Source organism: Ochotona princeps, chromosome 3, assembly GCF_030435755.1.
Source record: "Ochotona princeps isolate mOchPri1 chromosome 3, mOchPri1.hap1, whole genome shotgun sequence".
Classification (NCBI taxonomy): Eukaryota; Metazoa; Chordata; class Mammalia; order Lagomorpha; family Ochotonidae; genus Ochotona; species Ochotona princeps.
In genome coordinates this window covers 55,838,417-55,865,677 of record NC_080834.1, presented here as the reverse complement: position 1 = coordinate 55,865,677, position 27,261 = coordinate 55,838,417, and the positions used below count along the sequence as shown (strand labels likewise).

General features: G+C 37.4%; 1 protein-coding gene across 1 annotated transcript in view; it reads left to right on the top strand.

Moving 5' to 3' along the window:
• Positions 1 to 27,261, top strand: part of GBE1 (1,4-alpha-glucan branching enzyme 1) — a 301,333-nt gene that overhangs the window by 255,168 nt on the left and 18,904 nt on the right. The window contains exons 13-14 of the mRNA XM_058661769.1: positions 12,472 to 12,656; positions 15,865 to 15,997. Of these exons, the coding sequence (XP_058517752.1) occupies positions 12,472 to 12,656; positions 15,865 to 15,997 (318 nt within the window). The remainder of the gene's footprint in view (positions 1 to 12,471; positions 12,657 to 15,864; positions 15,998 to 27,261) is intronic.

Below are 27,261 nucleotides of genomic sequence, written 5' to 3'. Positions count from 1 at the left end.
CTTACACTCTTATTGAATTATTACTTTGTTCATTTGGAAAAGTTACAGAGAGAAATCAAGACAGAAAAAATTTCCATCCACTGGTTCTCTCCGCAGGTGACAGTAGCTGGAGGACTGTGCCAGATTAAAGCTGGGCGTTAGAAACTCCCCCTGAGCAGTCCCAAACACATGAGTTATTATCAGGGAACTGGGTGTGAAGGGAAGCAGCCAGGATTCAGATCAGAGCGCATGTGGGATACAGGCACCGCAGGCAGTCACTTAACCTGCTACAGAACAATGCTGACACCATGGTTTTGTTTTTAATATTCTTGTGTGTGTGCATTTTGCACATGTGCACACATGTGCACCTGACATTACACACACTTGATGTCCGTTGTATCTTACGAAATACTCACGACTGAGTGCCCAGGGAGGCTCAGAGTTCTGAGTTTTGCCCTTCCCTCATCTCTAGTGCCTCTCTTCTTCATCTCACCATTATATTTTGCTCATATAAGAAAGAGACACAGAGAGAAAAGTGTGTCAGACCTTTAACAAATGTTTAACATCTAACAGTAAGAAGGATTTAGGAAGTCCCTGTTTGCAGATACAGTGTGTTGAACTTTGCTGTGATTGAAAAAGAAAATGGAAAGTGCTTCCTCCTAAAAATACTGATCAGTACCAAAATGGGTAGCAGGTGGTTAAAAAAAATCACAGGCTCTGATTTAGGGAGCATTTTACTTTTACGCTGTGCCCTGCCCTTTGGTGAGTGGTATACTTACTGAAGCACCTGAAAAATCCAATGTATTACATTTTGAAATAGATACTTCCTTATAAATGTTTCTGTTCAGAGGGGGTACTGTGTCACAATTGGTTTTCCAGCATTCCTTGTGGGTGCTGTTGAAGTTGTGGTTGCTCCTTTTCTGATTCCACTCCCTGCTGATGTGCCTGGGAAAGTGGTGAAAGATGGCCAAAGTTCTTGGGGGCCCTGCACCCACGGAGGAGATCTGAATGAAGCTCCTTGCTTCAGTCTTGCCCAGCAGTGGCTATTGTGGTCATTTGGGTGTTGAAACAGTAGGTAAAAGACCTCTCTGTCCATTTCTGCTTCTCTGCAACTCTAGCTCTCTGAAAGTCTGTCTTTCAAATAAGTAGATAAGAGTGAAACATTTGTGAAAAGTATAGTGGACTAAGAGCTAAAGTTATATATATGGTCATTAAATTACATTATTTAATGTAATTTTACATTATTTTACAATAATGTATTTTACATTATTTTCATATGTACACAAATCTGGAAACAACAAACAATTGTATAATATCCACAGCATGGAGGCTGTGATAGTCTTTAATTAATTCGCAGGTAAAATTAGTATGCGTTACAGGTTGGAGAAACAAAACACTCAAACCTTCTAATCAAAATGCGCAGCCGAGAGCCAGGGCTTTTTCATTAGTTTTATTGTCTTGAATTTCATCATTGTACCAGCTGGCTTCTTGTCAATGTATAGTTTGGACCTTTACATCAAACAACAAGCAATTAATTACAGTCAGAGGAGTCCCAATAGGAATTTTACACTGAGATGTTTTTCACAATTAACCAGACATGAACAGGACTGTGTACAGAAGAAACGGAAAGAGAGAGAAGAAACTTTGTAAAATTTTCTAGAATCTTTAATTATCAGAGTGTTAGTCACCAGATTTTGTATTAAAGTTATTTCACCCACGCTTTCAGCCAGCTCATTTCTGGAGGCACTCGATTCTGTCAATATTATTGAATTGAGTGAACCATGGCATGAACTCTACATTTTTCAGAATGTCGCAGGTGTTGGTTAAAAAAAAAATACTGTCCTGTGTTCTCTCTGAATTGACTGCCATTTTGGGTATTATTTTATGGTCCTAATCATAATTTAATGAGCAAAAGAATGCTACTTTGATGACTCATGCTGAGTGACTTGGAAGGCATGTTCTGGACTCAAAAGTATTATTCTGAGGTGTCACAGCACTGCTTACGCATGCTGCCCTTCGTTTAAGTGTGGCTTTCCTAAGCCTCTTATCTGTTAAATAAACTAGCTGAAGGTTTTTAAAAAACCCTTCCTTCAATTTAAATTTTTACTTTCTTTTTTTCCTCTTTTGTATTGCCTAAGAATTCTTGTGACCTGGTCAAGTGTCTCACTCTTTGTTTCTTTCACAAACCTGTTTTAGCCTCAGAAACATGGGAAATCTGAATAAAACATTTCTGTCTAGAGAAAAGATATCGAAGAAAATACTTATGAGATTTTGCATAGAACTATCAGTGAGTCACTAAGAATACCTGGGCCTCAGTTGTGCATGCCTTGCTGCTTTCATTAAAGAACATTTGCATATTTTGCATGTATTGTGTACACAGGACTATAACATGTATAATTTAGAAACATTTATTTTCTGGCATGGTTAAACTCAAATACTGCATCTCAACATTCCACTCAATTATTTGTAGTAAACCCAATGAAATTCCTCGTTTTCTATCTCCCGAATAAACTTTGGGTTCTGATCTATCTTTATTAAAAGCAGTCCTTAGTTATAAATCCACCTGGGTGTCTGGATTTCACTGCACTGTCTAAGGTGCTACCACATTTCCCAAGAGGAATCTGTAGACCACAGCAGAGAACAACATTCCAAATTTGTTTAATGATAATATTTTTCTTCCTTAGGTCTTTGAGCTGTGAGCTGGTATAACATGCTCACAGACGTTTTCTGGTTTTCTCTGTTCAGCCTGAGAATGGCTCACTATTATCCCAAGGTCACGCTGAATGTCTTTCTGTGACTTTAATTTATTTTATGCTTGTGTTTATGGTTTTGAACCAAATATGAAATTTAATGTTGCATTTGTCTGCATTAAACTTAATGTGTCCCTTGTCAGCTCATTTATAACAGAGATAACATTCAAACGCCACCCTGTAAAGTGTTTGGTCTGCAATTGGTAATATAATTTTTCTATCATTTGTTGTAGTTGTATGGAACTTTGTGTGTTTTATAATTTGAAAAGAGGCCTCTTGGGGGAAGATTTGCTGCATATCTAAATGAATCTAATGGAGACAAATAACGATTCCATGGTACAATAATCTTCATCATATCTTCAAGAAACTTAATTGTTAAGTTAACTAAGACATTTCATTTCACATTGCATATCATGTATTTACTATGCTTTTTTAAAAAATAGGTTAAACCTAAAAAATAAAGTTGAAGTTAAAAATCCTACCTTTGATTATGATATCAAATATTTTTCCTGCTCTTACATATTTTTGAAAGTGTTATTTATTTTTATTTGAAAGGCAGGTTTACAAACTAGGACAGACAGAAGATCTTCCATCCACTGGTTCTTTCCCCAAATGGCTGCAGCAGCCAGACCTGAGCCTATCCAAAGCCAGGAACGAAGAATTTTTCCTGGTCTCCCATGTGGGTACAGGAGCTCAAGGACTTGATCCATTCTCCACTGCTTTCTAAGTCCGTTAACAAGGAGCTGCTTGGGAAGTAGAACGGCCAAGACTCAAACCAGCATCCACACGGGATACCTGTTCTACAGGTAGAGAATTAACCTGTTGAGCCACTGCTGACCCCTCCAAAAGTATTTTTAAAGTTGAATGCTGAATATATATGTTAAGAAACATAATTTAACCTGTATCCTGCAATGCTGACATCCCATGTGAGTGCTGATTCCAGACCCAGTTGCTCCATTTTCCATCTAACACCATGCTAATGTTGCTGTGAAAACAACAGAAGGTGCTTCAAATACTTGGGCCTTTGACACCCACCTGGTAGACCCAGAAAGACTTCCACTCTCCTGCTTTTGGCCTGGCACAGCCAGACTGTTGCTTTGGGGAAGAGAAACAACAAATGGAAGACTTCTCTTTTTCTGTCTCCCGCTGAGCGACTCTTTCAAATAAAATAATATATATGCATAAAAAACATAATCTGTGTGTATGTTTAGCAATAATGTGTTGGCTTATGCCTGTGATTTCAAGTAATTTGCAACACTGAAAGCTTATAAAATGTTCCCTGTTACCATAATGCCTGCTATTTAACTTCCAAGCAGATACTTTACTCAGTTTATAGTAGGAAATTAAACAGTGGAGAAAGATAAATTTATAGGACAAATGCTAGAAAAAGGGAAAGCTACTAACTTAAAATGATTGGTAAATAAAATTGTATTATATATATTTAATGCAATACCATTAGGAAGATGTATACTTATGTGCATATAAAAATATTAATTTAAAACATAAAATGATACATAATATGAATCTTATTGCAAAAGTATTTGTAGGCAGGTTGGTGGTAGGTGGACAGAAAGATGGTTATGAATATAAGTAGAGGTTTCAGTCTAAGTCTGAATGTAGGTATTGGATATAGATGTAGATCTAAATGAAATTGAGTTGAAGAGTCACCAAAAGGGAAAAGTGATTATTTGTGAATGTAGCAGAGTAGTGTGTATGTGTGTGATTAATAGTAATCTAAAAATTAATATCTCTGTGGGTGTATTATTTGCATAATAAAGAAATGTAAAGTAAATGTAAAGGCAGTAATAATAGCATTTAATTATTGAACATATAATGGGTATCTTGCACTCATTTAAACAATATTTATACCTAACCTCATATAATTATTCCATCTCTTCTTTGTTTAATTTTTTTGTAATATGATGTCAGAGAGAGGGAGAGAAAAAAGAGACAAGTGGAGATTTCTGACACTGATTCACATCCTTCAAATCCCCAAAAGCTAGGTCTGATCAAGGCTTAAGTCAGGAGACGAGAACTCCATTCTTCTCTGCGTGGATGGCAGGAGCCAACGTTACCTGGATCATCATCTGCTACCTTCTCAGAAGCAATAGCAAAGAGATACTTTGGAAACTAAGACTCATACCTGCATTACAATGTAGGTGGAACCCGCACTTTGATATGGAGTGCAGGCATTTCCAGTGGTGGCTTAACTCAATATATTATAATTATAAGTCCTGGCTATATTACTTTTCAATTTTTAATACCTTAATTTGTTTATGCTATTATAATAAACATCTTAGATTGGGTGACTCGAACAAAAATACATGTTTTGCCTAGTCTGGCAGCTGGAAAATCTAAGACCTAAACACCAGTATTCAATATTTGGTGAAGATCTACTACCTGGTTCAAAGTTCTAACTGTGTTCTCCAAGGAAGTGGGAGCAATGGTGCTCTCGAGATCCTTTTCATAAGAAAACTAATAAAGAGGTCGTCACCTTGGCATAGTAGGCTCAGCTACTCCCTGTGGTACAGACATCCAATGTGGGTGCCAGTTTGTGTCCTGGCTACTCCATGTATGACCCAGCCCCCTGCTAATGGACTGGGAAAACAGCAAGGGATGTTCAAGCCCTTGGACCCTAACACCCATGTGGGAGACCCAAAAGAAGTTCCTGGCTCCTGGCTCCATAGGCTCCTGGCTCCATACTGCAGCAGCTCGATCTTAGGTGGCCATTTGTGGAGTGAACCAATGGATAGAAAGCCTCTCTCTTTTCTCTTTTTCTCTCTTTTTATCTCTATCCCTCCCTCCCTGTCTTTCTTGCTGTAACTCTGCTCTTCAAATTATCAGAACATAAATCTTTAATTTAAAAAAAAAAGAACACTAATCCTTGTAAAGGCTGCACCAACTAATACTATATGAAGGACAGGATTTCCACACATGTATTCAGGAGATCGGAGTTGCATAGCATCACACTTATTTAAGTTATGGATTATAAATATAAATCTCATGTTAGAAATAACTATAATGCAATTGTTCATGATATTTTTGAATCAGTTTTCTGAGGCTGTGTCCGGTGTGTGTGTGTGTGTGTGTGTGTGTGTGTGTGTGTGTGTGTGTGAGCTCCTTAACTTTTAATCAAATTGTGAGGTGAGATAATATCCCTATGGATAAAATCATTCAAGCTCAGTGTTCAGTTCTGTGTTAATAAAAGCTGTGCCACCAAGCCAGGATACTGAGAGCAAGCTAAGCTCCATAGCAGGGAAGATTGTGTTATGTTTTCACCTCAGTTTACCTGCAACAGTTGAAAGAGAGAGCAACAGGAGCTGCGGCATGGGGTCACATTTTCAAGAAGGCTGGGAAAAATTAGGAGGGGGATCAATTGTCAAGAAAGTTCCAGGCAGAGAAGAATGCTATTTTAGAAGGTCTGACAATGTAAATTTTAGGTAGAATAGAATAACTGTCAGTGATACCTTAAATAACCTTTAAGAGTTTGTTCTTTGAGACTTTTGTGGAAATGATGAGGTTTCTAAGTGATTGGGGAAGGATTCCTTACAAAGCAACCTGCTTTATGCTAGCATTCTGAGTATCTCATAGCAAACTTATTTTTGTATTCAGTCCTGTCTTTCAAAATCTAAAATAGTAAGTGATTCAGAGCACATTAATACCTGGCTTTGGAAAATACATTTTTATTATAAAAATTATGAGATAATCAGTAAAAAGAATGTTATACTACTACAGTTGCAATGACATGTGATTATTTTTTAAATTTACTGTATATGTGTAACATGGTCATTTAAATTTTCTATTCAGATATTGTTTATAGTCATTGTCTATATTCACACTAAACTATGGCCTTTTATTTTTCAAAATGTTCCATTCAGTAAATAGTAAGCCTTTTGCAGTAGTATAAATCTAAGATATGGCATCTCTACAGTAAAGAGATAGAGGGATCAGGTGGAAGGAGACTGGGATGAAGGGGAGAGGGTGGAGAAGGAATGTCATTGTGTTCTTAGAATTATAGTTAGTTGCAAATCACACTGAATCTGTTAAGTACTAATGAAAAAATTTTAAGAATTAAATATGAGTGAATGCATCACTGTAGGATTTCAGCAATTTAAACAAGAATATCACATCCCATGAAGAGTTTAGTGATGGGGCCCAGCAAACTGGCCTAGCGGCTAAAGTCCTCGCCCTGAACGCCCCGGGATTCCATATGGCCACCGGTTCTGGTCCCGGCAGCTCCACTTCCCATCCAGCTCCCTGCTTTTGGCCTGGGAAAGCAGCCAAGGACGGCCCAAAGATTTGGGACCCTGCACCCGTGTGGGAGACCTGGAAGAGCTCCTGAATCCTGGCTTCGGATCGGCACGCACCAGCCGTTGCGGCTCACTTAGGGAGTGAATCATCGGACGGAAGATCTTCCTTTCTGTCTCTCCTCCTCTCTGTATATCTGACTTTGCAATAAAAAATAAATAAATAAATATTTTTTTTAAAAAGTGTTTAGTGATGAAGAACATCTGTTGCTCTTTAGTTACTTGTGCAAGGAGTCTTCAAAACAAATCATACAAATGAGTATTACAATAAGAAACTGACATGGATTTCATAAATGTTTTGCACCAACATAAACTTAATTATTTGTTCACCGTCTATGAGCTTTCTGAAATCCCCTCAGATGTCTACTGCACAGTAGGGGTAACCAGTTCTCTACTCTGAGTGATGGTAGCCAAACGTTTCACATTTAACAGAATAACTCTCATGTAATAATGTTTTCTAGTTCTTTCTTTCCTGAATAGCAGCAATGATGAAAGAAAATGTTTAATCTTCCAGCTAGCTGTAGTTTAAAAGCATGTATTTGTTAATCATTTATTTGATAAACATAGAAAAAAAAGTTTGACAAAAAATATTTTGAGCAAGTCACACACAGAAGGGCATTTGTATCTTGTTTTTGTTTTCTGATTTTAATTTTTTCTCTTTAAATTTTAGTTCCCACATATAAGGGAAAACATGCAGTGTTTATGTTTCTGTTTCCAGCAGACTGATATACTCTAGTCTTAATGATCCATTATTTTTCAATGTACTATTCATGAGTAAAACTGGAAAGTTTTCATTTGACTAGTGTTTATAGCCCTTGTCTATATTCCTACTGACCTATGATTTCTCTGTCTCTCTCTCTCTCTCTCTCTCTCTCTCTCTCTCTCTCTCTCTCTCTCTCTCTCCTTTTTTTACTATTTACCTATTTGAACTCTTTGTTTAGTGGAACATTAAGCCTTTGATTAAAGTGTAATTTAAAAGTATATATCCCAAAAAGGTAGGATGGGGAAGAAAGGAGCTATTGCGATAGTTTTAGAATTCTATCTATGAAAGATATTAAGCCTGCTCTCTTATTAACACAATGACAAATAAATATAAATTTTTAAAAATCCATAGATGTCAGATCCTGAGCAAGTATCACACTTGCACCACCTCATGTGACTCATAAAAGAGCTTTCTGAAACTTGCTATCCCATCCACAGATGAGGAAACTGAGACCTGGAGTTACTAGCTTACCTGAATTCACATCTCTCCTAAGGGAGACACCTGTAACCTAAACCATGCCATGGCATGCTGTTATGGAGAGTGACGGAGATCACACCGGACAAAATTGTAGGATGTTAGGAGTTTTAAATATCCGAACTTGGAGACAACAGTTCCTGCTACACTCCAGGAACCACTGTGTTGGGTGGGTGGCTGAAGTCAGTTTTTTCTGTTTGTGTATTTGTTTGCTTTTCTTTTAAAGATTTATTTATTTTATTACAAAGTCAGATATACAGAGAGGAGGAGAGACAGAGAGGAAGATCTTCCGTCCGATGATTCACTCCCCAAGTGAGCCGCAACGGGCCGGTGCGCGCTGATCCGAAGCCGGGAACCAGGAACCTCTTCCAGGTCTCCCACGTGGGTGCAGGGTCCCAAAGCATTGGGCCGTCCTTGACTGCTTTCCCAGGCCAAAAGCAGGGAGCTGGATGGGAAGTGGAGCTGCCGGGACTAGAACCGGTGGCCATATGGGATTCCGGGGTGTTCAAGGCGAAGACTTTAGCCGCCAGGCCACGCCACCGGGCCCTATTTGTTTGCTTTTTAAGCTGTGATCCTCCAATCAAATTGAGAGACAAACAGTACAAATACAGTTTGATCATGAAATGTAAAACATTTAGTAATCTAAGTGGCAGCAGGCAGAAAGGAGCTGCAGCAACCCAAAGTTCCTGTGCAGTTCATTTAAGTAACACAATAGGGAGCAACGGGGCCAGATGCATGGAGCCTTCAGAGGCATTTCTGTGCTGTCAATTAACCTGAATGTTGCCCTGGAGACAGGAAGCGGGGGGCACATGTGGGCAGCCTCTAGAACTGTTTCTGTGCCTTCAATTAACTTGAATGGTGCAGGAGGAAGTAGCAAGGGTGGGGTTCACAGAGCCGCAGTTCCACACTGTCCGTATTATGGCAAGCCTGTGCAGTTCGAAGAGGTGCTACCTGTTATCTGGCTACACCCCATCACATGGACTTGGAAGTTTGTGTTCTTAAATAATCGTCCTTGCCCATATAAAAATAATTTTCAAATCTTCAGTCATTGCTTCTCGGGAAACAGACTTTGGCTTACCAACTCTCAGATTATAGGAGAGTTGATTAAAATGTTTATTCCTGTCTGGTACTTGAGAGGTCATGATTCATCATGATTGTGCAATGAATCTTTTTTTTTTAACAAATGAGAAGCACAGCTCTACACCATCTTACTCCTGCAGCATAGAGTTGTAATGTAGCACTTCCTCCTTAGTAGCTGTTGTACCATGTAATACATGTGACCATCCTCCTTGTAATGCTCTTTACTTATATATATTGTCTAATATCCCACTTATTCCACTAATCATTACTGCACAGTCTTCCCTAGCAGGTCTTCCTTCTGCTGCAGTTCCTTGCGATGGTGCCCATGGCTCCTTTTCCTCCGGTGTCAATAATTGTCTTCACTTCAGAGGCTTTGCAAATTACTACTGCTTCCTCCCCACTTGCAATTCTTTCCTGAGTTCCAGCTCCTTGTTTTTTGTCACTTTGGTTCCAAATCCATGAATGCCTGTATACCCTTTACATCTTAAATTTAGCTTGCTTAAATTGGACTCATTATCCTCTCACTCCAAACTTTCTCTGTCACCATTTTCCCCTAGTGCAGGTAATGCTATCATTAGTGTCCTGAACTCAAAATTTCAAAACTGCATTCAGGCTTCTCTTTTCCTCCTTACCTCCATTCTGTCTGTCAGTCATTAAATCCTGTTATTTTCATCCCAGAAATGCCATTTGAATTGATCATTATACTCTCAATCCCCACTGCATGTCATATTCTCTTCTCTTTTACTGTATATTCCGTACTAATTTTCCTACCATTCAGTTTTTCCCAATATCCAGTCCCCTTTCCATACTATACCACTCTTACTTTTGTAATAAAAATATCTGAACTTTTCATTCCCTGCTTATCATGGCTTGGTGGCCTGTTGGTTGCATTATAAGATGCAGAGCTTGTGACCCACTCTAAGCTTCTCATCCTGTTTCTCTTGTCTCTTCATCTTTCCACAAAGCCTAGGAGAGACCTTCAAAAAGTTTGAAGCAAATGGGATTAAAATACAAAAATAAATGTGAAAAGTTTTGATATCCCTGCATACAGACTGCATTTTATATCCATGCTTCTATGTGGTAATTAACCCAAATTCATCACTGCAGCTCACTTCACTACAGTGCATCCATGCACATCATTCTGTTAGCTTGAGATCTCTGTACTTGTAGGTGAGGATAGCCATTCTCAGCCGTGTATATTCATAGCATTTGCTTCTGAGCAATTTGGGGACATCATAATTAAGAGGATGATGAACCTAAACTCTCTGGGATAATAGTTCTAATTAATTACTAGGTGGCTTCTCTGTGTCTCTGGTTTTTTTGTTAATCCCCGATATTGAGACAATAATACTGCATACTGTATAAAGTTGCTGAAGATAGAAAGAAGTAATTTCTATACAATATTCCTGATAATAAGCATTTGCTGCTGCCTTTTTGGTGATTATGATAAACATATTCCTTGGAGCAGGGCTGAAGGGATTTGTTATTACTTTCAGAATCAACCCAGAGAGCCAAGATCATAGCAAAATAAACGTTATGTTGCCAAAGGCCTGGATCTAGCATAGAGTTACTATGGCTTAGCCACCTCATCACATTTCTAGTCTCCATTAAGTGCTTTACTTCGTGAAATACCCCTGGATCTTGGACATACGCTTGTTAGCAAACTGGTAGTACCTTCACTAACAGTAAAGGGTTATATACTGTATATAGCCTTTACTCTGGAAGTTTGCTTTTTTGCAAGTTGACTGATGAAACAAGCTACAGGTGTACCTTGATGTGAATCAAGTTGCAGACATAGCTGGCACTTAGGGTGTATCAGAAGGCAGTTCCTTGTCAGAGTCAGAGATCTGGTTACTGGCTCTGTCACACTGACAGCAGCATCCTAAAGAATATTACTGCTGAGACTGTGAAATGTAACAAGTTAGTGAAATGCTTGCAGATATTTTTATTTTTATGAAACTGCTGCAAATCTATTTGGATATTATTTTTTGTTTTGATGGTTATAGTGTTGGAAGCATAAATATGAATTGTGAGGTTTCTTAGCAGAGTTGAATATTTGAAACAACTCTATGGTAAATCATTTTTAATTCTCTCCTAGCTTATTAGTTTTTATTACAATATTAAATGTTACTTTCTTTGAAGTAGGACATACTTGCATTAGCTTTGATACTTTCTTATCCATCAAAGGAATTTGTGGCTTAGAAAATTGCAACATTAAAATGGTAAATGAAAGTAAATTTTGAAAACTTAGAAGAGAAAAAGAAGCCTCAGAGTAGAGATCAATACCGCAGGTGTGTACACACACATATGCAACCTACTTGAAGTTGAACATATGCATCTGCTGATAGCAAATAGATCTGAAAATAAAAGGGAAAGGTAATAATAAAAGCAAAACCTTGAGTTTCTGTAACACTTTACAATGCACTTTCTTAAATTGGTGGAAAAAATGGATTTTAATCATGGGCATTTTAGTGGTTGCTTTTTCACTTACTAGTATCTCTGTGAGAGTGAGCAAATTTCTAAACTGCCCAGAATTTTGTATTTCTCATATATGAAATGAATATAATAGAGTATTTTTGAGGATCAAAAACTCACTCCTGGATCCAAATGTGTTCCTTTTTAGTCTAGTCTCTTAACCAGGGTTGTAAGTCATTCATAGAGCCCAGCTATAGTAAAATATAGCCTACTCTGATTTTAAAAACCAAAAATGGGGCCCGGCGGTGTGGCGTAGCAGCTAAAGTCCTCGCCTTGAACACCCCGGAATCCCATATGGCCGCCAGTTCTAGTCCCGGCAGCTCCACTTCCCATCCAGTTCCCTGCTTGTGGCCTGGGAAAGCAGTCGAGGATGGCCCAAATGCTTTGGGACCCTGCACCCGTGTGGGAGACCTGGAAGAGGTTCCTGGTTCCCTGCTTCGGATCAGCGCGCACCGGCCGGTGGCGGCTCACTTGGGGAGTGAATCATCGGACGGAAGATCTTCCTCTCTGTCTCTCCTCCTCTGTGTATATCTGACTTTGAAAAAAAAATTAAAAACCAAAAATGAATCCATTTTTAATAACTTACTAAGGAAATCCTAATGTTGCAAAGTGATGTTTATATTTGATTTTTTTTTTAATGTAGGCAATGAATTTGGGCATCCTGAATGGCTAGACTTCCCAAGAAAAGGAAATAATGAGAGTTACCATTATGCCAGAAGACAGTTTCATTTAACTGATGATGACCTCCTTCGCTATAAGTTCCTAAATAACTTTGACAGGGATATGAATAGATTGGAGGAACGATACGGCTGGCTTTCAGCTCCGCAGGTAAGCTCTGTGCTCTGAATGTGTGATTTTAGCCACCCGTGCTCTACATTCTTAGAATGGCAAGCGACTTCAATCTATATGCAGATCTTTTAAACAGCACTTTATTATTCAGTGTGTAGTGCCCTGTGACATACTTCAGGTTGTCACAACATGTCACTGCAATAGATAATGAAAATCTTAAGCATAATGCCCTGCTTACATTTCTGGTTAGTTTGTTGTTGTTGTGTTGTTGTTGTTTAAATTTAGTAATTTTCATTTCAGCTGGTAAAAAATAAATGACAAATGCTCTGCATGGAGCCCATTTGGGAAATTGCTGTAGAAACATCTTAATTGTTTTGACTGTTTTTCTTTATATAAATAATCGTGCTGTCATAAGGAAACTACTTTGACAACATGTAGATTCCTTCATCCCTTCCCCCTGCTCCCTTTCTTTGCTGGTCTGTAACTTGTCATTTCAGTAGATGCCATTATACTGGCATGCTGTTTTGTATTTTTCATGAGCTTGGATTCCTTTGGAATTAAAGTCTCAGTTTTCAATAAGTTTTAGAAAATGTAATTAACAGGTGCAAATTTTTATACAGGCCTCTTTTATTTCTTCGAAAAATTAGCATGTAGTGTGTGTTACTTATAATCCATTTACTTTATACTGGTGGTACTTGAAATTACTGTTGAAGCATGTCTACTTTGGCAGCTGTACTGTGTGTGTATGTGATGGCTGAAGAAAGGAAACTCCTTATATATTCAGTAAGATTGGCTGCATGACACAAATGCCCTAATCACATCTATCATTAACACTCCTTGCAGAAGAGAGAGCAAAATGATGCGCCTTTTCAGTAGGAACAATGATGAATACCAAAGACATGTTGTTTACTCTGGATGCTTAGTTCACATTTCTAAAGTACAACAGTGGTGCTGCTGCTGTACAACTCAGTTAGTCCTCCTAACCATGGGGTTGGGCTAGGGCCATGATGACAAAGCTTCTCACAGCTAATCTTAACTGTGTAATGTGTTGAAATAGGAATATTTACAATGCTATTTCTTTTCAGACCTTCTCTTTTTATCAAACAAAAAATAGCTACCATAATGGACATAGTTTGCCATAGAATGTAACATGTTAAATTTGTAAAATTTTAAAGGTAGCATGACAAGTTCAGAAACCAAATATAATAACAATGGTGCATGTTAGTTTGTAAAGTCATTGGATTTATGTCGCCTCATTAATCTGAAACTAAAAACAGTCTTAAACTTCACTTGTAAATAAGTATAATACATGCATAAAAATATATTATAAAAGTATCGGTTCCATCTTATTGCTTAAAACCTAAGCCCAGCACTCATCCTCTATTTGTGCATTGCTTAAGGATGGTAAAAAGCCATTGAGGATGTTTTGTATCCTTTAAGCAGTTTTGATATTGTTGTTAACTTTTGGTGTGACAAACTTCCACATGAACAAAAATCATAAAAGTATGGAATTTTCATTTTGGTCGATAAGAAAACTATTAAGAGAGATACACAGAATACAAAAGATGTGGTCTATATGAGAAAGATCGACATTTTGAGATTTGATTATTGTTTGTCTATACTGTTGAGAAACAGCAATTTTTTCTGCTTGTTATATATTGAAATCTTGTCCTAATGGACTATGAAGCCTGTGATTGTGAAGCGAAGTGAAAGTATGCCCTTAAAAAATGAAACAAATAACTAACAGCAACTATAAATAAAGAGGGAGGAGGATACATAGAGAATTGGCAGGAGGGAGGATTGGGTGAGATATCATTGATCACCTAAATCTGTATTGTGCAATGTGTGAAAATTGTTCACTTCATAGAAATAAGTTACTCGGAAAAATTATCTTTAGTAGCCTCAAATTGTAGCCATGAACTACGGTGAATCTGTTCTCTTTATATTGATATCTGCCGGAGTCCAGCTCCAGCCGAGTTCGGAGCTCGGGAAGGGTGCGTGGAGTCGGGAATAAAGAAAGACACAGACACTGTCACTTGGTGTGCTCTCACAACAGCTCAAGAAAAGGCTGTCCTTTTTATTTACTCAGACACCTCACAAGCTTCTGCACAATCATTTGATTGTTCTATTTTTACTTCATGACTAAGTGGGTATGCACAGATGTTTCATTATTTTATTTTTTACTTCATGGTCAACCAGGTGCTCTTAAAGATAATTCTGTAAGTTACTATAATCAGTTTCTTTAAAGCAAGCTGTTATTCATTCTTCAGAAGTAGCCATTAGGTGACAGCCAGAACTCCAAGTAAAACATTCCTACTATATTTTATTTTCACAACTTATCTATCACTGAATGGGAGAAATACATCAAAAGGGAAAAAACATAATGATCTAGGAAAAAAGTTTCAAACATTAAATCCCCCTACAGCTGCAGGCTCTACAATCTCATAAACAATCAAATAATAATCAAAAGTATATCTCTGTGATGTTAATAAAATCTCCCTGTATTTCCTCTAGTTAAAAAATTATGAAAGCAGCTAAAACAGCTACATTTTCTGTGCTCTAAAGAAACTGCAAAGACAGACTAGCCTTTGAGATAACAATAACTGTATTTATTGCCATAGCAGTTTCAGCTCTCACTCCCATCACTTGCACTAATATTTATTTTCCCAGAAGGTGTGCTATATGTCTGGGCCAGATTTCAGGGCAGTGGGTAGGCACTCAATAAGGTGCCCAGAAATGGCACGGGCTTAATTGTGCTCCTGTGTGTAAACTGTCAAAGGCCCACTCACCAAGACATAATCAGAAACATTAACTCTCACGCTCACATGAGTTGCAAAAACCATCTCACAGGGCAAACAACAATGCCTCAATAGATTACAGAATTCTTTGCGGGATGCTTGAATGTCCATGCAAACGGGGGTGAGACTGTGTCAAGGTGGTCGGAGAGACATCCGCCGGGCTCTGCCATGCAGCGGGAAGCTCCCCTGGGCCCTGCCAAACAGGGGAGGTGTTCTCTTCACCCCTTCATGTCATCCACACCTACTGCATGGATCCCAGCAGATATCACGTTAACATGATAAGTATTGAAAGTTTTTTGTAGAAATGCTCATCATTTGCCGTAACCCTAATTTAAGGTACAAATGGAATGGCTTAAAATAAAAGATGGAAACAACTTTTGGGGGGATATAATGTACTTGTGGTGACAACTGATATGATTTAGAGGTAACATTTGTGCTAATTCTTGCAGGCCTATGTGAGTGAAAAGCATGAAGAAAATAAGGTCATTGCTTTTGAGCGAGCAGGTCTACTTTTTATCTTCAACTTCCATCCAAACAAGAGTTACACTGATTACAGAGTTGGAACAGCATTGCTGGGGAAATATCCTTTTCATTGGCTCTGTGTATGTGTGTATTTAATATTTTATTATATCATAGAGCATAAGGAAAGCAAATGCTGATCTTGTTGCTAGTGGTTTTCAGTTGAAAAACTTGAAATACTTGACTGATAAATCTTCACTGAGCTCAGTTATAGAGAATTCTCCCCAAGATTTGTCCTGGCTCCAAAAGTATGATTCTAAGCACACTGTGTGACAGTACACAATATGAAAAGCAATTGATTATGATTTTTATTTATCAAAAATTTTGTAAGTTGTTTCTGAAAACAGGTACTAGCTATAAATAATATCTTCCTTCTCTTATCTCTCTCTTAAAATGCAAGATGTGGCTCACCTTTTTAGAATTGAAATTGTTAAGGGGAACCTGGAGGAGAAGTGTGAGTGAGTAAACTAGCAAATAGAATGTTTGTAATGTTCAGTATATACTCACTCACTTATTACTTCATTATTTTGTTCATTTCACACATGCTGACTGAGCTCCTATTTGTGGAATTCCTGTGTGCCAATTCTGAGCTGGTTACTGGAAAGATGGGAAGTATATCTGGCAGATGTAGTGAATGTAGTCATGGAGCTTCTAAACTAGTGAAAAAGACAAGTAGTAACTTTTAGGTGATTGTTATAAAGGAACAGTGCAAAAAAACGCAGTATTTTTTTATTTCACTTTTGATTCTTTTTTTGTATTGTATTTCATTTTATGACATCTTTTCATAGACTCTGAGGTTCCCCCAACCCCTCCCCGTACCCTTCCCCCATGGTGGATTCCTCCACCTTATTGCAGTATTACAGTTCAAATCCAGTCATGCTTCTTTCATTGCAAACATGTACCATACATAGAGTCCAGCATCTTATTGTCCAGATAAATTCAATAGTTTCTTGGGGAGACCATCTCTGGTCTAAAAGCAGAGTTGGCAGAATATCATCCAGACCAATTAAAAGCCATAACATAGCATCGATAACAGTTTACAACATTATGGAGTTAAGTGACATGGTATTGAGTGACTGATATGTTAGAAAATGCAAGTTCTTAACCACATGCTGTGACTACTTCATTGACATTTCAATTTTAGTTTATGTACAACTGGCTTCTATCCACCTTAAAATAGCTATAGGATACTATTCAGCTGTCTTGTGTCTATTTTCATTTTAGTATTTAGCAGTTTATTGTGTTGAAACATAATTTTTACGAACTTGGTAGATTTTGGGATAGTCCAAAGTGGCTTATAACTTTAACAAGGCCTATGTCAACAGTTGAGGCACAGAACAGTTTTAGGAGGGGTGTGCAAAGAAATCTTCAACTCCCCAGTGAGAAGTAATTTTCCTGTCCTACTTAGTAAGGTAAATGTGAGTCCCCATTGACTCTTTCCTGTCTGGTTCTAGGCTTTCTTCGTTGTTCTCTATCTATTCTAATTTTGTTGTTGTTTTGGTTTGGTTTGGTTTGGTGTGGGGGAGGCTCCGGGACGACCCTGATGGTCATTGCAGGAGAGGGTGGGGATCCAAAGTTTGAACTAAGTAAGGACCAAAGAAAGCTCCTCTCCCTAGTCCCAAAGGGATTTTACTGTTCTGTTTCTGCAGACTGCTCAGGGCTCCTGGCTGTTGTTCCAATGACATTGGATCCTGCGAGGAAGGATTTGGGCTTCTTTCATCCCATGTGAGAGATTTAAATGGGAGAAAAAATGCAGTATGTTTTAAACACATTATTGTTACTAGATCCATCAAAAGAAGTCTGACAGATTCAGAATGTAACAAGTACCAACCCGATATTTGAAGCAAGCAGAAGGAATAATATGCTTCTCCACTGAAGTCCTAAAAATTAACACCTGCCACCTCAACAAGATGCCCTATGACAACATCAAGTCCTGTGTGTCAGGGCATCTCCACCTCCAGTAAGAGAAACCCCTGTACAAATTAGCTGAAACTGTAAGGAAATGTATTTGTCACACAATGGAAATTTTATGGTAGAGTTACCCCAACACTGAAAGTGATATGAAGTTCTCTGGTTCATTCTTTTTACCTCCCTGCTCTCAGCATATCAGCATGTCAGCAATGCCCCAAAGGTGCTATCTGCTGTAGTTACAGGACAGTAGCTAGAGTTTCTAGTGCCGCCAACCCTTAGATTCTTCAGAACAGTTTTTTTGTTTGTTTGTTTCCTTTCTAGAATCAATTCACTTTTCTAGGAATTTTCTTTGGATATTCCATTCATCAGAATTAGATGTCACATTTCAAAAAAAAAATTCTAAGAAATAATTTGGTGTCATCAAGATTGGCTTAACAAAAGTCATTCCATAGTCTCCAAAAAGAGAATATTTTGGTGAGGCAGACACCCAGAAAGATCCCTGCTGGAATAAAAGGAAGGAAAGAACTTGTAGCATCTGCCACAACTCTGTGGCTTCAAGAGGCCTGAGTACTGTCCCACATCCATCAGACAGAAATTCAGGAGAAGCTATAAAGGTGATGGATACCACAAATTCTATTAACTATGTGTTAATAATGTCAGCCCTAATTCCAAGACTTGTATCATAAAGTCTTAGGTGTTTGGGGCCTGCTGCAGTAGCCTGTTGGCTAAGGTCTTTGCTTTCCATGCACAGGGATCCCGTATGGGCATGGGTTCATGTCCTGGCAACCCTACTTCCCATCAGGTCCCTGCTTGTGACCTGGGAAAGCATTCTAGGACAGCCCAAATGCTTGGAACACTTCACCGACATAGGATACCTGCAAGAAGATTGTGGCTCCTTGCTTCAGACTGATTCAGCTCTGGCCATTTCGCCACTTGGGGGGTGAATCAGCAGACGTGAGATCTCTGTCTCTGCTCTTCTCTGTATAACTGACTTTCCAATAAAAAAAATAATAAATCTTAAAAAAATGTCTTAGGAGTTTCAAAAGTTTTTTTACTCTCTCAATTCAGTGCAGAAGTCCCAAAGGAGAGTCACACGCATGCACGTGCATGCATGTACACACACACATGCAGAAAGAGAGAGAGAGAGAGAGAGAGAGAGAGAGAGAGAGAGAGAAATAGATTTTCCATCCACTGGTATTACCCAGATGGCCATAATGACCCCCCCAGTGAACCATGCCAAAAGCCAGGAGCCAGGAACTTCACTCAAATCTTTCACATGTATCTAGAGCCCAACACTTGGGTCTTCTTTCTCTGCTTTCCCAGGCCTTTAACAGGAACTTCATTGGAAGTGGAGCAACAAATAAATGACCTGGTGTTCCTAAATAGCCAGTGCTACAGGCAGTGTAATCCATTGCAATGTAATGTTAAGATTTCATGCAGAATTCCTTTACAAATAACTAGCCAGCCATTATTAAAACACTTTTACATCTTATACAATCTTATGTATTTATAAGATAAATGTTAAATTTGTCCGCTTCTCCTTTCTTCTGTATTGTAGGGCTAACACCTGGTCTGTATTTCAGCTGTTGAATTCAGACAGGCTCTGACATAGCTTTCCAGTATGATAGCTTACTAATTGTCCCCTGTGCATGTCAAATACCTCTAGTTTCCTGTATAGATTTTAATGATGCTTTCCATTCTTACCATTACATCCCCCTTATCAAAATACACCCAGAACTATGCACATTTCTCCTGTGTGGACTCTCTAAGCCTAATAGCAAGGCATTCCTGCGTGATCTGGCAGGGACAGCACAGAGTGCTCTGTTACCTTCCTTTATCTTGATGAAGCTGTCTTACTAATAAAGTTACATCACATTTCCTGCTCACACTGTATTTACATTCAAGTAGAAATCTTGACGTTTTTAAGAGTTCTAGCTTTATGTCAAATTTCCTTTATTCTTTATATTTATTTAGTTCATAATTTTAACTTGGATTTCTGAATTTAACATCCATCAAACATGAAAATGTAAAAATCAATATTAACTTTGGGCCTTCTAACAGGTTAACAGAGAATGAAGACTACAGTAAGATAGTTCCCAGTCATTAATCTAAAAGTATTGTGTTTCATATGCAGAAGACAGATCTTTTTTCAATTTCTTGATCTAAGCCTAGCCTTAAGAATTATGTTAATTGGCTTTAGCACTTTACAAGTCTCAAATCTTTTTACTATTTCATCTCTCAGTCTTTATTATTTTACCTTTATAATATATTATATCTTGGCATTATAGAATTACTGCAGACATAGAAAGTAGTATAAAAATTTTAAATTTTCATGCTATATTTTTTGTCTTTATCAAAATATTTTCTTCCGTTGGTGTTTCTAATACTGAAAAAAAAGTGGATTGAATATAAAGTTTTGGCAAGAAAAATCTACACTTAAAAGATTGCCTGTGTTAATAAAGTGAAGAAATGTATCAACTTTTTAATTCCCTGCAAAGGAAGATTTTGTGGTAGAAAATTTAAGCTTTCTGAGGAAGCCATTTCAACTCCCCCTGTCACAATAAAATATAAGCCTGTTATAGGCAACATGACTGAATTCTTTAGCAGTCCCATTTTTTGAAACTGTATATCAAATAAAATAACAACTTTTGCTGAGATCTGTGGAGAATAGATGGTGACTGCCTTCCAAGAAGCCCTTGCAAGCAGGACTGTGCTGGGGGTTTTTCTGGCAAGAGAGAAGAGACATTTTAAGACTGCTTTTAACTAGTCTTCAAAATAAGGTGATCCATTGGGAAACCTAAGAGACTTTTCTGATTTGTATCCATAACATTTTGAACTTGGCTTTCACAGGGAATACTAAGGGACATAATAAGGTTTCTGCAATATATTTTACAGTTATTTTCTTTGAATAATTGTAGAAAAGAGAATAATAGCAACAGCCTTTTACCTATCTATGGTCTCACAGTTGTCTTTTTAGCTGCTCACGTATAATGTAGCAATTGCCAATATTCTGTAATACACTAGATAGCAAGGTGAGTATTGCAGAGCTGAGGCTTAGATGTACGTGGTGAATAAGCAGGTTTCACATTTCATACAGAGGAGATAAAGCACATCTGTCTGATGTGTTATATTTGTCTGATTTCCCATTGTTTAGCTGTAAAAAAAAATAGCACACAAAGTCCTTTATCAGGATCACTACGGTATTTCTTTAGCTCCATTTTTTCACGTAGAATATTATGAAATCAGCATTGAATCAAAAAGAAATCTAAGTCTGTAAGGAAAAACTACCCTTTCTAATTTATTTTGAATAATATAATTGGTGATGCCACACTTTAGGAGATGCAGGAAAGAGTATAGATATTATGGTTTACCACTTTTACTGAGCCTTTAGTGTCTCATGTCACTCTGCAAGGTAGGTTGCATGCCTTTATATAACAGATAGGGGAGGGAGAACTTTAAGTAAGGAAGACTTGGCTCTAGTAGTTGATTGGTGACAACCCAAGCAGTGTCTTAGAAAGTGCACACACTTTCTATTGTAGCATAGTGTCTCTTTCTGTTTATGGATATGTACATGTGACTGGGTTCCATAGAAAGGGTGATATTGATGGTGATAATTTTGATATAATTCTTTGAAAATCAGTAGCATAAGAAAATTATACACAGATTCTTGGCACAGATAAAGTCCCCTCTTCTGTTCCCTCTGAGAACCCCACCACCAACATACATACATTGGTCCCGAAGAAGTTCTCCTGTTTTTCTTTATACTGTAACCCATAAGAATAAAAGCAGTAGTAGAACAACAAGACATACACGTTTAAGTAAATTATTTGGATTTTTCTGCATTCTACATGGAATATAAAGGCATCATGTTTCTGTGTTCAAAATGACATTCTTCTGCCATATCACATCAGTTTAAGTTTATTGTAGGGTGTTCAGTGTTAGCTTAAAACCTTGTATGTATAAGGTTGTGACATGGCATATAAATATATAAATATATATATATATGTGTGTGTGTGTATGTATATACATATATATTTATCCTGGAGCACGAATGCACAAGAATCAAATGTTTTTGAATTATTTTTTAGCATGCTTCAGTGATGGGGATATGGTGATGGGGTGATGAAAATCCCATGTCTAAGTGGCCTTTCAAACTGTTACAATATTATGATATTTAGAGGAGTGATCACAAAGCATAGCTTGTGAAGAATATGAGAATACAAACTAAAGAACATCTAAAGCTTAAGGGAGCAGATGAGTAAATACTTGAATTTAACCCAAGATCTTGGAAATATTTTCATTATACACCACCACAAAATGTGCTTTTTTAAATGTAAATTCAGACTCTGATATTGCAACCTGTACACACAGTTTCTAATGAGCAAATAAGGTCACTTGGCTTATTCACTAGAGTGTAATTGCTGAAGGCAGAGATGTTACTGTGAGCTGCTTAGTTTATAGAAGCCTTTGAAGTGTGGTTATATAACTGTGTTAGAATTTAGGCTTTATGCAACAAATAAAAACAAAGGACTTAATTTAGGACTAACTAAATGCCACATTCCCTATCATGATTATGAAAAGGCTAATTTCTAGATTGAACAAAGAGAACATCTGGACTTTATAGTTTTCTAGGTTATAAATGTTTCTGTAAAATACAAACACAGGTTATCACATAAAAATTGGCAGAGCGATTGTGAACAGATGTAGTCATACTTCATGTGTGTGTGTGCTTTTGCATGATGTTGCAATTTAACGATAATCTTTATGTGAACAGAGCCAGATAAATCCAACTAACAAATTTATATTTAATGTGGGTACTCTGCTTGTTTCTTTGACTTCAAAATGTGTGTGTGTTCATTGTCTGGGTTAACTATGCTGTTTCCAGATGACATTAGCTCTTTTAAACGTTACTTGGAGGTATTCTCTTTTTTCACTGTTGAACACTTTCTGACAATCCCTGTGATTTATTCATGATGATGGACAAGTCCCCTCCCCTCCCTTGTTTAAAAAAGCCTATGATTTGGTTTAATTTTTCTATCTAGAAATTTAAAATGAATCACAATGTGAAGAAAATGCTTTTCACGATTAAAATATTGAAACTACTGTAAGACTTTTGGATTGACTTAACGTAAGACTACAGGCAGCAGTAAATAATCACTGCACACATATGTTTTTAAGTTGTATTTGTGGGAAGGTGGGTTGTTTTCAATCGCCGTCCGTGCTATGGAATATCCTGCAGCATTTCTGCTATTCTGCTTCGTAACTCAATTGTTTAGTGTTGATCTCCTGGCTTCACACATTCTTCCAACAGTAGTTTAGCTAAGATTTCTGTTCTCTTTTTCTTATTCTCCTGGTGGAAAAATAACCAAGAACTATTACTGAACAAGCCCACGTGATAATGAGATCACTTATGGATGAGGGTGGATTTGTGTACCCAGAGTCGTCATTTTCACCCATTTGTAAAACTAAGATAATGGTATCTGCCAATCATGAAATAATGTCAAAGAAGGGGAAATGCTGGTTACCCTGTTTGACATGTACACTGTGTAGACAGATACTAAATATTATAATATGGCCCATAAATATGTATTATTATTGTTATTAACATTTTAAAAGAAAAGTATTTAACATGGTGCTGTTATGATAACAGATTCTGAGATAAGTAATAAAACTGAGAATGTTATGTCGATATCAGTAATTATATCTTTACTTAAAAAATTAGACATCTGCATCATAAAGCCATTTTTTAATTTTTTTATTTTTCATGATACAGTTCCATTGGCTCAGAGAGTTCCCCTCCCACCTCCAAACTTCCTCTTCCCCTCACTCTTTTGCCCCATATTATTACAATAGTATAGTCCTTCATAAACAGTCACAAATGTATCATTCTGCCCTTTCAGTGTATCATGACATTCTAGGCATAGACAATGGTAGAAAGTCCAGCACTCTATTGTCAAGATATATTTACATTGGAAGTCTGTCTTTTATTCAGGAGTAAAGATGCATACTGCAATGTATCTTCATTTCTTGGTATGCTAGTCTCCATATACCGTTCCACTAGCAGCTATGACAACTAAGGTGTGTGTGTGCATATGTGTATATATATATATATTTTTTCCTATACATCTATTGATTTTGTGTTTTGCATGAAGTTTGTCTTATATCAGACAGCACATGATATTTGTCCTTTTTGGAAAAAGCCAAATGTGTGATGGATGGATGAGTTATGGGTGAGTTGGTGTTACTAAAGGATGGAGTAAACTGAGAATGTGGCTTCCTGACGGTAAAAAAAATCCCACAAGTTGTTTAAAATTATGTAACTAAATAAATCTTAAAGATAGTTTTCATGATTTATTTCTCCCTTAAAGCAATCATTTATTAAATGGCAGATAAGAAATATTGATGTTTTCTATAAAATACTGCATTATTTTGTAGAATTTGAAATTGCTATACTAGAATATGCGCGATTAAAGCACTTGTTGAATAGGTTTTCCTAAGATTGGCTGTTACAAAATTCTGTGCCCTGCATGCTACAGTTGTAGTGATGACCTCATTTAGTCAGCCTTTTGTTTTCCTAGGAAACAGTATTGCAAGCATGCAAGAAGGCAGTCTGCACTGAAAACACTATCCCCAAAAGTGGCACACATTACCCTTCCTTTTAATGTGGTCTTTTTAGGGGTACACACTAATCATAGCTGTTTAGATACTTTCTTCAGAGATGAGAGCACCTGCCTGGGCCTGTAATTCCAGCTTCCTACTTTGCCAATCCTGGGAAGCAGCTATGACAACTAAGGTAATTTGATTCCTGCTAGCTACATGGGAAAACTGGACTAAGCAGTCAGCTTCGGTGTATGCTTGGGTGGAAGCACTCTGATCTTGAGAATTAACCAGTAAATAGAACTCACTCTCACGCTCTCTGTTTTTTAAATTTATTTTTAAAATAAGTTCTATTTCTTACTTTTGCTAATTATGCGTGGTTTTTTAGAATACAGCATTCTGTATCAAAAATATATTTTTAATGTAGATATCAAGTTACATTTTTCATTTTGGTCTCAGAAAGTTGAGCCTTATTTTTCAGTGAATTATTTTCACAATGCCATAAAGCTATCTCATCATGTGTAAATAACATATTATTATGTATTTCTGACATTTTTCTCTTTATGTAAGTTCTGATAGCTCATAATCTTATAGAACCAAACTAAAGTGGTCAGTGTCACATGTATATGTAGAACTAATATTACCTGAGTGCTTGAGGAGTTTTTTATGCAAGTGTTTGTTAATAATTATTCATTTACTTTGACTGCTTATGGCCTCCTAAGCATGTATGGACATGACCACCAAGAGAAGAGTTTGTTTTTCTAGAGAATAGGTAAAAAATTAGAGCCAAGAACAATGTTTTCTTGGAAGCAGTGGTTTTCATTGTAACCGTGCCTATGAATCTTCTGTAACCTGTAAATGTTGTTCCACATGGCCCACCAATTTGTTAAAGCCTTTGAAAAACAAGTAACTTTTCTGATTATGAGGTACTAGTTATTCAGTAAGGGAAATGTTGTTTAGACATTGTGGTTATAATTATTCAAGATGTAACTTAGTGAAGTGATGTCACATTGCCACTTATTGGCAGAATTATCTGTTTTGTTTCAGAAACATTAATGAGACAGAAAACCATTTTACTTATCTATCATATTTTAAGTATTATATGATTTTCTCATGAGCTCTTTATAATTTAGGGACATACTCACTTCTCTTTCTAGCCTTTCCCACGAATATCAACCCATTTTGGTTGTTTTACTTAAAGAAAATTATAAAAATCAGTTTTTCTGGCCACAATTTTCTGATTATTTCTCTTTACTTTTTGCTTTTGAAACAGTTTTTAAAGATTTATTTTACAGGCAGAGAGATAGAGAGCAGAAAGAGGCAGAAAGAGATATTCCAGCTGCTGGTTCACTGTCCAAATGGCCACAATGGAGAATGGAACTACATTTGAGTCTCCCATCTAGGTGGCAGGGCAGAATTTGTTCCATTTTCTTCTTCTTTCCCAGATGTGTTAGCAAGGAACTGAATTGCTAGCAAAGCAGCTAGGGCTTGAGGTGGTATTCCAATTTTTGATGCTGGTATTATAAGCCCAGGTTCAACTTGCTGTACTATGACACAAGTCTATTTTTAACATTTATTTCTCCTTGACAGTGATGTAAATGGCATAACTCTAAAATAATATATATTTCCTATTTTTGTGTTTGCTAATGAAGAGAAACATAGGCTTATCTCTAGAATAGTGGTTAGGAATATCACTCTTGGAATTTTACCATCCAATGTGTCATATTTCATTTCTTTTTTAAGATTTATTTTATTTTTATTGAAAAGGCAGATATGCAGAAGAAGAAGAGACAGAGAGATTATTCGTCCAATGATTCACTCCAAAGTGGCCGCAACGGCTGGAGCTGAACCAATCCAAACCAGCAGCCCAGAGCCTCTTCCAGGTCTCCAATGCGGGTGCAGGGTCCCAAGGCTTTGGGCCATTCTTGACTGCTTTCCCAGGCCACAAGCAGGGAGCTGGATGGGAAGTGGGGTTGCTGGGATTATAACCGGCGCTCATATGGAAACCTGGTGTGTGCAAAGCAAGGACGTTAGTCACTAGGCTACAGGGCCGGGCCCATCATATTCCCTTTCCATCATGCATTTGTGTTATGAAATCTACCTTTGTGAAGGTTGCTTCTAAATCTCTAACGCACCTTTTCATTGAATCTTTGCCAGAATTACATAGGTTCATGTACATGAACGTAAGACTGGGCAGGACAGTCACCCATATATTGCGAGCTCACAGTGTTTGCCGTTGTGGCCATTATAGTCATTTTCATCATTCTAAAAATGTACTATTGTTTGATAGTGAAATGCAGGAAAGTAGATCAGAGAAGGAGTTAATAATCCCCCTTTTTGCTGAATACACATCTTTCTGAACTCTCATTGTGATTATTGTTTTCATTCCTTAATTTTTAATTCTTTATCACAAAATGATTTCTTTAAGTTCTTTTGGTTCTGAATTAGAATTATTTTTCTATCTGCCAATCCTATTCTCACTTCTGTACCTTCTGCCTCTTTTTCTTGAATATTTATTTATTGGAAAGAGTGACAGATGGAATAGAGAGGACCCCATGTGCTGGTTCACTGCTCTAACAGCCCCAGGGCTGAAGCTGACTCATCCTGAGTCCAATAAGCCAAGAACTCCCATGGATTGCCCCCCCATGTTTACTGAGGTATTCCCGAAGAATAAGCACTGTATATACTCTACATTTCTGATGTGATCTCTTAACGTGCTTTGTGAATTGCTTACAGCAACAAGTTAACATAAATCTCATATAGCTACTTTGTACATTATGGTAAGATTTCTTAAGACCAATTCTATTATCAGATTTTTA